The 13,565-nt window shown below is 50.3% G+C and overlaps 2 protein-coding genes across 2 annotated transcripts in view; one reads left to right on the forward strand and one right to left on the reverse strand.

The window, feature by feature from the left end:
* ALK (ALK receptor tyrosine kinase) overlaps nucleotides 1-13,565 on the forward strand; it is a 752,296-nt gene that overhangs the window by 712,607 nt on the left and 26,124 nt on the right. The window contains 5 exon segments of the mRNA XM_050754032.1: nucleotides 1,099-1,285; nucleotides 1,988-2,078; nucleotides 2,187-2,251; nucleotides 3,756-3,885; nucleotides 12,051-12,148. Of these exon segments, the coding sequence (XP_050609989.1) occupies nucleotides 1,099-1,285; nucleotides 1,988-2,078; nucleotides 2,187-2,251; nucleotides 3,756-3,885; nucleotides 12,051-12,148 (571 nt within the window).
* The window catches only part of LOC126933840 (protein FAM136A-like), an 879,973-nt gene that overhangs the window by 669,801 nt on the left and 196,607 nt on the right, over nucleotides 1-13,565 (reverse strand). The gene's annotated exons all lie outside the window — the stretch shown is intronic.

Below are 13,565 nucleotides of genomic sequence, written 5' to 3' on the forward strand. Positions count from 1 at the left end.
TGACTCGTTTGCCCTGGCCCGTGTGTTGGGGGTGCTGGGCTTTACACACAGAATCTACCCTCTGAATCACAGTTTTGTTCTGGCTCCCATGGAGTTTGCCTTCCAGCACATCCTCACACGTAGGAGTGATAATGGTCATTCACATTGGTAGAGCTCTTTAGAACTTTTCAAAACCATTTTACGTTGGTGAATTCATTTCATTGACAACCCTGGGGGTGGGGAGTGGGAGTGGTTAGGGAAACAGGGCAGGAGTTACCATCCCTGCTTACAGAGAGGGAAACTACTGTCCAAAGAGGTCCTGTGACCTGGTCCTCACGGCTCAGCTTGTAAGTAACAAGAGGCGGAATTAGAGCTCAGATCCCCAGACACCAGTTTAGAGATCTTTTCATTATGTGGCTCTTCTCCAACTCTGCGGCTTGGCAGTTCTCCAACTATAGGAAACACAATTGACCAAGATCCCAGCGGCACCCTCAAACCCACTGCTGTGATTGCAGTGAAGCTGCCCTACCCCGTGGCTGGCACAGCAGAAATACTAAGGCAGGCCAATTCCTGGGAGCCGTGGGACTCCTCTGATGGCTGACTTTGGCTCCAGAACCCCTTAGGGCCTTGCTGAAAATTCCTTAGGCTGCATGGCACCCAGGATGCTTCCACCCAACCTTCCCTCCCTCCCTCGTTCACATGGGGTCAGACTTGCAACACGGTCTGCTGGTTCGCCCGGCCTTCCCTGGCTCCCTCCCCATTTCCTCTCATGGGCATTTCTTCTAATAAAATCTGCAGACCATCTTGGGTCTAATCCCATCTCCAGTCTGCTTCTTGGAGGACCCAGACTAACATGACTCTGCCCTGTATAATACAAATAATTCTTTTCTGTGTTTGTGATTTTTAGCTTTACATTTACTTTAAATCATGTTTCAATTAAAGACACACCTTCACATCTAGAATCATTTTGTTAGTATTTCTAAGTGTGATGGAAAGGTTCAGAGCTCAGGGGAGGATATGGAGATCCAGGGAGGCTTCCTGTAGGAAGTGGCCTGTGTAGTGCTTCAAGGGCCAGGCTGCCTGGTCCAGGCCATGTTGCAGCTGACCATCCATCTGCAGTGTACCGCCGGAAGCACCAGGAGCTGCAAGCCATGCAGATGGAGCTGCAGAGCCCTGAGTACAAGCTGAGTAAGCTCCGCACCTCAACCATCATGACCGACTACAACCCCAACTACTGCTTTGCTGGCAAGACCTCCTCCATCAGTGACCTGAAGGAGGTGCCGCGGAAAAACATCACCCTCATTCGGTGAGCGCCCTGCTGCCATCCTGGGAGGAGAGGGGCTGCAGTCTAGGGGCTGAATGTTATCACAGCATCACAGACTCCTCCAGCCACAAAAGGTCAGCAGAGCCCTCCCTATGGGCACCCCCAGCCCTCCTAGGAGGACAAGCCTTGACATTCAGGGCCATGTGTGTTGGTTTACACTAACTCCTATATGTTTATGGAGTTTATACAATGAGAGGAGAATCAGGGCTCTCCTCAAAATTCATTGAGGTATGCTCTCTCCAAGGCTTCCTGGCCCTGCTTCCCTCCAGGGGAGCAGGGGAGCAAAGGGCCCCTCCTCTGAGCATCTAGAGCAACTGTACCTTTCTCTGTCACTCACTGGCAACACTCCCCAGCCAGTACCCCCCGGCGATATGTCTGTCCTAAAGGAGCATGAGCCTCCCCGGGGAAAAGCCATGGTTCATACACCCCTGTGTCCCTGGCAAATACCAGACTCAGTAACTACTGATTGAATGAATAAACATTTGACCATTGTCATGAGTCCCTGGTTGGAATCCTTCTTATTGCATAGCACAGCCGTGTTGAGGGTGTTACTCCTGAGTGTGTACGTTATCCCCTGCCTCTTGTGTTTGTCCACTAAATGTGAGCCCCGGGCTCAGGAGCCCCAGCTGCCTCATTACTGTGGCCTGTTTGACTCTGTCTCATCTTGTATTCTCCTTTGCACAGGGGTCTGGGCCATGGCGCCTTTGGGGAGGTGTATGAAGGCCAGGTGTCCGGAGTGCCCAACGACCCAAGCCCCCTGCAAGTGGCTGTGAAGGTAAGAAGTGGCTCACTCTTGAGCCTGCCCTTGGCTTGCAGACTCTGTAGGCTGCGGCTGTCAGCTCACAGCCTCCTTCTCCTCACCACCTTCCCCTTCTCTGCCCAGACGCTGCCTGAGGTGTGCTCAGAACAGGACGAACTGGATTTCCTCATGGAAGCCCTGATCATCAGGTAAGGCCACAGAGAGACACCCTCACCCCAACTCCCCACTGCCCCAAAGAACCTGGAGAGGTTTCTAACACATCGATGTCTCCAAGGGAAATGGTGTTGTCCCCAGCATGTCCCCTTTTCTCCAGTAGGAGACTCCCAAACATTCTAGACACTTCTTACCAGACTGGAACAACCCCTGGTGGTTGTTTCAGAAACAAAATCTGTGTGGCCTAATAATCCCACCGATGTCACGGTCTGCAACCAGTTCCCTGCTGTTCTCCATTGGTTCTTCTTCCCTCACTTTTTCTTAAGAAATGGAACATGCTAGACTTTGACAGTACAAGATACAATCTCCCTCCCAAACCCTTCACCAATCCCAGTAAATGTGCTCCTAATATGATGGAAGGCCACCCCATCCTAGGCTCCCATCAGCAGGGATGAGTCTCAGCTGGCTGCACCTTTTGACTTGAGGTTCCAGGGTCTGTATTTAAGCTGAGAGTCTCAGTGCCTGTGGCTCCTGAGGGCATCCACAGTGGCAGCAGATCCCCTCAAGGAGGAGGCAGATGTTTGACCTCAAGATCAGGTGGAGGCTCATGGCCCCCATCACACCAGGAAGTCTCTAAACGTCCTGACAGGTGGGGGCAGATTGGGATGTCCCCTTGGTGGAAGTGGCAGGGGTAACAAGGCCAGGCAGTGTGAGCGATATGGCTGTGAGGTCTGGAGTCACAGGAGAACACACAAAATAACATTTATTTTCTGATGATACATGTAATTCCTGATTATGAATAAAACTTGGCAAGTATGAGATTATATTGAAGAAGACCCAAATCGCTCCATCTCACTATTTGGTGGTAACTAACCATTATATGTTGGTGTCTAATCACCCAGTCTTTCAACACTGTGGGGGGGGCGTGTACACGTATGTGTATGCACACACATGCATGCACATGTTGGCCCATGTGGAATTCCTAGGCCCCACTGCCTGTGTGTTCTAAAGGGATCATGTTAACAAGAAAACCCAAGTCTTGGTCCCCTCCATGAGGAATCCACAGGAAACTGATGGACTTATGAGGCCATCCCCTTTTCCTGGCTCTGTTTCACACGCCGTCTCCTGGCAAGTCTCACCCAGTCTCTCTTAGAAGCAGTTGTTTTGCTTCACCTTCTGCCTGAGACCTTCCTGGGAGAAATCGACCATGAATTCTAGTGCCCAGTCCGTGCACCAGTATCTGAGAAAGACACCGTCCTGGCCCCGAGACACTTTCTCACCCAAGTGCCTGAGCAACATCCTCGCACCTCCAGCCCCTCTCCTGCAAACGGAACTCCTGTGGAGCCTGCTCTGGTTCTTCCCACCTGCTCACCAGCGAGATTCTGGGTTTAGGCTCAGCCCGGGACCCCTGCTGCCCCTATTTACAGAATGCATTTATACATTGTAGCTGCTGAAAATGTAACTTTGTATCCTGTTCCCCCCAATTTAACATTCCCCCAGACTCAGCTAATTTTGGTTATACCCCACTCTGCTCTGCAGCAAATTCAACCACCAGAACATCGTTCGCTGCATCGGGGTGAGCCTGCAGGCCCTGCCCCGGTTCATCCTACTGGAGCTCATGGCAGGAGGAGACCTCAAGTCCTTCCTCCGAGAGACCCGCCCTCGCCCGGTGAGTGAGAACCAGTCTTTGCTGCAGTTGTTGTGCCAAGGACAGGAGCAAGGATGGAAGGAGCAAGAGTGGGCAGCCTGGGTAGCAAGTTCCTCGGTGGAACCCAGGGAGTCAACTTTAGGCTTGGATAGGGGGGTGACTGACTGGAAGAGAATGAACAGAAGACAGAGGTAGATGACGGCTAAGCCCCAGGCCCAAGGAGCTTGTGCAAGGCTCCTGCAATGCATTTGTGTTAGTCCATTCTTGCATTTATATAAGAACTACCTGACACTGAATAATTTATAAAGAAAAGAGGTTTAATTGGCTTATAGTTCTGCAGGCTGTACAGGAAGCATGGCTGGGGAGGCCCCAGGAAACTTACAATCATGGCAGAAGGTGAAGGGGAAGGAGGCACATCTGACATGGCTGGAGCAGAAAGAAGGGAATGCAGGGGGAAGTGCTATACACTTTTAAACAACCAGATCTCATGAGAACTCATTCACTATCATGAGAACAGCAAGGGGGAAATCCACCCATGATCCACTCACCTCCCACCAGGCCCCTCCTCCAACAATGGGGATTACAATTCAAGGTAAGATTTGGGCAGGGACACAAATCCAAACCATATCTGCATTCTATAGCCTGGATCCATTCCCATGGTCTGCTGACTCTGGAAAACCAAACTAGAGACAAACACAGAGGGGAACTTTCATGCCAGCCATGTCACTACTCAAGCAACTGACCCGGGCAGGTCACTCTGCAGCTACTCATTCAGAGCCCACTGTCCTCATGTCTCAAGTAGGGATAATAATGCCTGGACATTCCAACCTCATATTTAGGAAGGTGCTACACACATCTTATGGTTAACAGAGCTTGGGAAGTGAAGATACCCAGGGTGGACCCAAGAATCCCAAGCTCCAGCCCCAACTTGGCCATTAGACACCCATGTGGTTTAGGGCAGTCTTAAACCTTTAACCTGGGTATCCACACAGGTGAGATTTGAGGATTGGACTAGAACATCTCAAAGGTGGTTCTAAATTATTAAACATAGCACCCTGGGCAGACCCAGAGCCCAGCTGCCCATGCTTGGGTCTGCAGGTCTTCAGCAGGCCCTGGGTACCAGGAACTGGAACTGAGCAGGCCCCAGGGTTAGGATCTAGGCTTCCTCCAGGAACCACTGTACTGTGGGGATCACAGGGAAGACTTGCACAGTAAAAGCAGCGGCCACCCTCCCGCCCCCAGGAAAGCAGGGAAGGACCAACAGCCAGTGGTTCCAGAAAGCCCAACCTGACCACACTGCTCACAGGGACTCAAAGTGGTGATGGAAGCCCTGCAAGGTAATGGCTGTTCTGATCTCCACCTTCAGTCAGGATCCATGTAAAATACCTTCACCTTAGCCGCTGGGTGACCCATCTCGGTATCTAAGAAGAATACTGTCTTACCCCTTGAGAAGAGGAATGTGTGTGCACCTGAGCATACCTGGCAGGAGGACTGGGCAGGGAGCAGGGAGATAAAGATTACCCCTGTCTCATAAGAGCCCTCGTCAGCTAGCATCCTCCTCAGACCTTTCACATTTCTCAACACCACCCTATGAACAGACGATGCAGATCTCTCCCCAGTTCTATGAATGAGAAAGCTGTGGCCCAGAGAGATTATGGGACTTGCCGTGGCCACACAGGAAGTGGAAGAGCTGGGACTAGAACTCAGGCCTTATGACTCCTGATTCAGTGCTCTCTCCAACTTACTGCTTATCCAGTGGTCCCCTCTGGGAAACTATAAACTATCAAGATGAGGTTGGGTGCTTAAAGCCAACACTGCCAGGCATCCCAGCATCTCTGCCAGGGTACAAGCATCAGATTCACTGGCTTTCCCACCACCACCTAGGAGGGCAGAGCCTTTGACCCTCATGCCCTGAGATTCTCAGCAGCGCTGCTGTCAGTGGGGGACATGTGGTATCACACTTTGGGGAGAGGCACAGCCCTGGTTCTCCTGCTGGACCTTCCTGAGGCTCAAGAAGAGAAAGTCGTATGTATGCAAAGGAGACAGACTTTGCAAAGGGAGTCTGGGAGCCCAGCACTTGGCAAGTTCAAGGACTTCAGGGGCAGGAGAGGGCAGGAGTGAGGAGTGGGCCTTCTCTCTCTCTCTCTCTCTCTCTCTCTCTCTTCCCCTTTCTCTCTCCCTCTCTCAAACACAAAGGCATCTCTCTCCTTTGATGATGAAAGATGATTCCAATATTATTACAAAGAACAAAGTCCAGCAAGGAAAGGCAGATCATTCAATCTCTCACCACCCCCAACCCAGAGTGCCGCCCTTGGAGAGTCTAACAGGAGCCTGTCCCCAAGTTCTGCCCTCTAACAGCAGGCACTACCTGAGGGTCACCCACAGCGGGGAGGGGGCCTGCCCTTGGAAGAGCCACTTCTCAGGGCCAGAGTCCCACCCTCACCCAATCTGCTCTTTCAACCCCTGGCCCCGCTTCTCCTCTGTGTGGCTCTCGTTGCCAACCAGGCACACTCCGGCAGCACCCCAGTCATGGTCCTCCCCGCCTCCCATATACCCACCAGGCCCAGGTGAGCTGTCCTTCCTGGGATCCTTGGCTGATTTCAAATGTCCAATTGTGGTCCTCCAGAGCCACCAATGCGGATGTGTTTGTGGCAGCAGCTTCCCTGGGGCTTAGCTGGGCTTCCTGCCTGGATTCTCAGGGTCACAAAATCCAACTTTGTAAGATAAGGATTCAGTGGACTGTGAAAAAGGAATGTGATTTCCAGCATACAGACAGGACTAATATCAGTAAATCCTACACAGGATAAAAGAGGGTGCATCGGCCAAGAGACATGAGGGATGGAGAAACATGTGCTGTGAAGAGAAAGTGGGTGGAAGTGTGCCTCCAGATGCTGAAACTCAGACTTCAGAGGCCTGAATTCCACCTGATTCACTTGTTGGAATCACCCTGATACTCCCAGGGGTTCCCTGATGACCTACTGTGTGCAGGCACCAGGCTTGGGGTGCAGAATCAGACAAGGTCTCTGTCCTCACTTCCTGCCAGCTCTGGAGCTCGGTGGCTCCACAGACCTTAGATCAGGATCAAAGGCCCTTTGAGATGGGATAAAAGGCTCTGGCCTCCGACAACATCTGTGCAAACATGAAATGACAGAACGGACATGCAGACGCGGTAGACAGAGTGGATGCCCAGGTCAGCCGTGCCTGTCATGGAAACGAAATGCGTGGGTACAGATGAAAACAGCACTTGGTCCCAGGACTCCACCTCTTCGGGAATGAAGATCCCTTTTTAATGTCAAAAAAATTCTACAGACCCAATATTTATTCAGTAAATATTTATGCAGGGCTTCCTATATGCCAGGCATAGGTAAGAGCTGTACTTTAGTATCCATGAATTCAGTCAATAATGACAAAAGCCATTAAGAATTCAGTAATCTCTTTATAAAGGTGTGGGTCATTAATCACAACAGTGTCTGTCTGTGACTATTTGGGACATGGCAATGCCTGTGGGTAGTGGCTGTATGGAAGACATTCAGAATACAGTTGGCTTATTGGATTCCAGAGGTCCACAGTCCACAGGCAAGAGACCAACGATAGCAATGCTGGCTCCAAACACATAAGGGACATCTGGTGCCAAGGAAAAGTGAGGACTTCTCGCTGCTTTTTTTGTTGTTGTTGTTTGTTTTTGAGATGGAGTCTGGCTCTGTTGCCCAGGCTCTGTGGCCCAATCTCGCTTCACTGCAACCTCTGCCTCCCCGGCTCAAGTGATTCTCCTGCCTCAGCCTCCCGAGTAGCTGGGATTACAGGCATGTGCCACCATGCCTGGCTAATTTGTGTATCTTTAGTAAAGACAGGGTTTCACCATGTTGGCCAGGCTGGTCTCAAATGCCTGACCTCAGGTGATCTGCCCGCCTTGGCCTCCCAAAGTGCTGGGATTACAGACATGAACCATTGCACCTGGCCATTCCTCACCGCTTTTCAAAGTGGGCTTCTGCTGCACTTTATGTTCCCCATCTGCATTCTTTGCCTCTTTTTCATCATTCCCTCTCATCTATATATGCATCAATTTTAAAACATCTGCTGGGCACAGTGTCTCACACCTGTAATCCCAGCACTTTAGGAGTCTGAGACAGGCAGATCGCCTGAGGTCAGGAGTTCGAGACCAGCCTGGCCAACGTGGTGAAACCCCATCTCTACTTTAAAAATACAAAAATTAGCCAGGCCTGGTGGCGGGCACCTGTAATCCCAGCACTCGGGAGGCTAAGGCAGGAGAATCGCTTGAACCTGAGAGGCGGAGGTTGCAGTGAGCTGCATCATTGCACTCCAGCCTGGGCAACAGAGCGAGACTCCATCTCAAAAAAAAAAAAAAAAGAAAAATCCTATTCTGTTTTTCACTTGGCAAAAGGATTCCTACCCTTTGTCCTGTGATGGTTCATCTCTGAATACTTAGGGAGAAGCTATTAATGCTTTAGAAAGGAAGCAATCTCAATGTTATTCTATTTTATTTTTAGAATATATTATCCTTTGGGAATAGCCCCTCAGAAGCTGTGATACCAAACAAATCACTCCTGTTTTCTCAACAGTAAAAGTAGGATATTGACCTAAAGGGCATCCCTGAAGGAAACACCAGTGCCCTAGGGGCCTCCCACTCACACATGCTCTCAGAAGAACCCATGCGCAGACAGCCCTCAGAGCCGCGGCTCTCCCTCCCTGGACTCTCATGCACACGGGCGGGCAGCAGAGACTCTGATCATTCCCATCAGGCAGTACCCACGCCTACTTGATCTTCCAACTCCATCCCGCAAACCCACCATGGGGAGCACCCATAGCAAGGCCCACAGCCATGGCCGTGAGAACAGCTGGGTCCGAGGAAGTGCTGCACTCCAGTGGCAGATGGGGATAAAATCCTGATTCCAACTCTTTGCCCCAGGAGGGATGCAGATGGGTGCACTGGCTGGCGATGCTCTGCAAGTCTAGATTCAGCATCAGGTTTGCCAATGTCCACAGGTCCTCCCACCCCACCCCACCCATGCCTATAGCCCCTCCCAGACACACACAACCCATGCCACACACACAAAAAACACACATACACACCACATGCATATACACAACTCACATCACAGGCACCACACATATTGACAACACACAAAAAACACACCACACACGTACATTACATACACAAAACATATACACACATCTAAACACAACACACAAAACACACCACACACATACAACACACACACTACACTACCCGGTTCAAGTGATTCTCCTGCCTCAGCACACACCACACACACGTCCCCCACACACAAACACACCACATAGACATATACCACATACACTACACATACACACCTCACATATACACAACACTCCGCACACATGCCCGCCACACACACCACACATATACCACATACATATACTCACACACACCAGACACATTACACATGCCATACACACACACCACACACCCAGACACACCATATACCACATACATATACTCACGCACACACCACACAATCACACATGCCACGCACACACCACACACACATATACAACACACATCATATATACCACACATATACACACCACACACACTACACACACAGACACACCACACATATATACCACATAGACACACATACACCCACACACACATACATACCACGCACACCTCACACACCCTACACATACCACACAATACACAAAACACAAACATATACACACCCCCCCACACACACCCCCCCACACACACCCCACACACATATATATACACAACACATGCACAAAACACACACACCACACGCATATATACACAACACGCACCACACGCATACACACCACACACACACACACCACAGACATGTGCACACCACACACCCCCCATAACCCATGCTTGCTGACCGTCTGCCCTGCGCACACTGATTAGTGGAGCAGTTAATCTGCTCTGAGCAGCCAAGGACAGGGAGCCACATCAGCCTGGCCCATGAGTTAATGCCCGGAGAGATTTAGTCCCCACAGCGCTCCAGGCTCCTGGGGCTTCCGAGACATCTACGGCCCTTGCATCCTCAGTGATGGGCACTAAGACACAAAGATACTGGCAGGAAGAGAATCTTCCTGAAGGCTCTAGCACAGCTAGGACCGGGGCCTGCTCTGGTAGGGACAGAGGGCACGTTCCTGAAGAGCAAAAAGGTATTTATTTCTCGTTAGGGGCAGAGGGGGTACCTCTGCTCCTGAGGAGGCCTCTGGAGAGCTAGACACAAGGAGCTGTTTTCCGAGTCCCCCTGGCCTCCCATGTGGCAACCCCTCAATACCTCGGGTCCCCTGATGAGGCACTGCCCGAGGCTGCTGGCATCGTGCTCCTGACAACCCAGGGAGGCCGACAGTTCCATGCCACTGTCACAATGAAACTGTGGCTCTGAGAGGCTGAGCAGCCAGCCCCAGACCACATGGCCTGGAAGGGGCCAGCAGGCTGCAGCCCGGGTCAGCTCGATGGTCCACTGAAGTGTGGTGGTTGCCATTTGTGGGTGCTGTACTCCGCATTCGCTGTGCGTTGGGCACCATATTCACATACACTCCGTCCCCGCTCAGGCACTCTCTCTTCCATTTTAACTCCTTAGATCCTCTCCCAAGGAGGAGGGAGGATGCCTCTCCTGACCCAGATCCTTAAAGCCCATCTCCGGGCAGCTTTGGCTCCACTCTTATTAGCTGTGTGACCTGGAGTGAGTCACTTAGCCTCTCTGAGCCCTCAGCCTTCTCATCTTTAATACGGAGATCACCTTCTCTTCCAGACCTACCACATGGCAGATCATGTGTGTGCTCTGGGGAATGTAAGGCACCGGTAGGGGTACTATCCACTCTCAGTTTTCTCCCCTAGAACTGAAGCGTGGCCTAGAGAAGCAAGACTGTTGTGCCTCCACCAGACCCGGGCCATTGCTCCACAGAGTGCTGGGGAGGCCCTGATCTATGGCAGAGAAAATCCCCAGCAGGCTAAGCCTGTACCCAGACCCCACCTGGTTCCACCGCTGCCACCTGGCTAGGTGACTTCCCTGTGAGCACCTCAGGACTAAAGAGCCCAGTCCTCAGCCCACCCTTTGAAAGAAGAGCAAAATAGGAGAGCTACAAGCATGCATTTCCTGCAGGGAGTTTGCCCAGGTGCTCAAGAGTCACGAGCTTAAACACCTTTCTTGGGGCAGCCCTAAAGGGGTGGATTTGACACCCTACCTGCATGAGCTTTCCTGAGTAGGTATGAGAATCATGTTCCTCCAGGTAAATCCTGGCCTGGGGCTGTCATCAACCAATCAGCCGCCCAACACTCACTGAACCCCCAGAGTGTGTCCAGCATTGTGCTGGGTGCTGAGGGAGGGTGAGATCCTTGTCTCTGGAACTTCAACAAAGTGACTTGGGGAAATGGTGAAATCAACATGGAACAACACAGTGACTCGGACACTGCCTGAGGCTGAGCTGCCGCACACGTCAGGGATTTAGGAATTAAAAGAGAGGCCAAGATGGGATGTCGCCTTCTGAAAAGGCTTCATTGTGCTCAGCAAGGCTGTCCAGGAAGCCAAGATGGGATGTCCCCAGAGGGGTAGGGAGGTGACATCTCCTTTTGCATGAAAGAGACCTCATGCAGAAAAGCTTGCGATAGCTCATAATCGCCCAGCATTTCCCAAAAGCTTTTCTTTTTCAATCAATTTTAGCACTGGATCTGCTTGAAGAAAATTAGTTTTAAGAAATATTTTAAGACATTTAAATCGAGGATTTTAAAAACTGCCCTATTCCCCCGTGGTTTCCTCCCAAACTTGTTTATAAATTGGGGATATTCAAATGCTTATGAAGATTGGGGTGAGAGAATGTGCACAATAAATTAAAATGAAAGAACACCTGCTCCAGCCTGGCTTCCCGGAGTCTGGGTGCTCCGAGCCTTCGCTGCACGCTAGCATCACATTACCTGGGAAGATTTCAAATACACAAATGCTGTGCCCACTTAGAGAGGTCCGGGTTGAGGCCCAGGCATCCAAATTCTTTCAGATGCCTCCAGGTGATTTCCAGTGTGCAGCCAGGGCCAAGGCCCCTGGTGTAGCTGCATGTTCACGGTCTGCCTCCTTGTGAGCACTGGAAGCCAGCGTTTCCGATTTCCCTCCTCTCACTGACAGGCTCCTGGTCAGTGGCCCGCTTCTCTCTCCCCACAGAGCCAGCCCTCCTCCTTGGCCATGCTGGACCTTCTGCATGTGGCTCGGGACATTGCCTGTGGCTGTCAGTATTTGGAGGAAAACCACTTCATCCACCGGTGAGTCAAAGTGACCGTGCTCTTCCTGTCATCCTGTCGCTGTCTGTGTGCTTTCCTGCAGATCTCAAGGGCTCGCATCACTAGGTCTCCCTCCAGGGATGTTTGGATGTAGGATGATTCAGCTTTGGTTTGTTGTTTTTTTGTGAGAGACGGGATCTCACTTTGTTGCCCAGGTTGGTCTCGAATTTCTGGGCTCAAGTAATCCTCCCACCTCGGCCTCCTGAAGTGCTAGGATTTCAGGCATGAGCGATGGCTCCTGGCCCCTTTGGCTTTGTCTTTGAGATGGTAACTTATTCTATCAGGGTTTCACTTGCCCCTTACATAAAACAGGTGTCATAAAATATCCTTGCCAGGGCTGGAGACCTATAAGTTAATAAGTTAATTCTTAACCTCCTGTGAGGCCCCCTGCCTGTATCTTGAATGTTCAAGTCCTATATCACTTTAAGGCTTCCCCCCACCCCGTAGAAAACTGGGCTCCATATGGGGAAGTTAAGGAATTGCATTTTTGACAATGGGTGGTTTACAGGCAAGGATGCTGTTGTATTCATCTTTGTATACCTGGCATGTAATGGGGACACAATGTTTGTTGGATATATTATTTTTTTCTAAAATACTCTGAAATGAAGCATAATGATGATTTTCATTACTTCTATACTTCATTTCTTCTATTATAATCATTCTTGTGTTTAAAAGCTGTATGGACTGGGACATCATGCTATGAACATCATATATCAGGTATGTCTTTCCTTGTGAAAGCTGATGACTTTCTCAGCTGACAGCTTGAAATCAGAAAACTAAAACAGATCATCAGGCTCTTTGCAGAGCTCTTCCTTAATGATTTGCCTCTAATGTAGTAAATAATAACTTGGTGAACTCACAATAATTTATTAACACATGTCTTCAAAGAGTTTAAGGCATGTTCATAATCATTAAAATATGTAAGTACAAAATAGGAAATGAGAGATGCTGTAAGAGCTTAGAAATAGAAAATTATCATGCCTGTAATTTTATCATGCACTTTGGGAGGCCAAGGAGGGAGGATCATATGAGGTTGGGAGTTCGAGACCAGCCTGACCAACATGGAGAAACCCCATCTCTATTAAAAATACAAAATTAGCCGGGCGTGGTGAGGGGGTGCCTGTAATCCCAGCTACCTGGGAGGCTGAGGCAGGAGAATCACTTGAACCCAGGAGGCGGAGGTTGCGGTGAGCCGAGATCACGCCATTGCACTCCAGCCTGAGCAACAAGAGCGAAACTCCGTCTCAAAATAAAAAAAAGGAAAGGAATAGAAAAGTATGCAAATATATAACAAGCTATGCTTTCTCCCTAATAAAAACGGGGAAACGAGAAGTCAGGAAGTACACCTGCCTAAGTTCCAAAGTCACTCCTAACAGGAGGCAATCAGCTCTCAGAAGAG

Source organism: Macaca thibetana, chromosome 13 (assembly GCF_024542745.1).
Source record: "Macaca thibetana thibetana isolate TM-01 chromosome 13, ASM2454274v1, whole genome shotgun sequence".
NCBI classification, from domain to species: Eukaryota; Metazoa; Chordata; class Mammalia; order Primates; family Cercopithecidae; genus Macaca; species Macaca thibetana.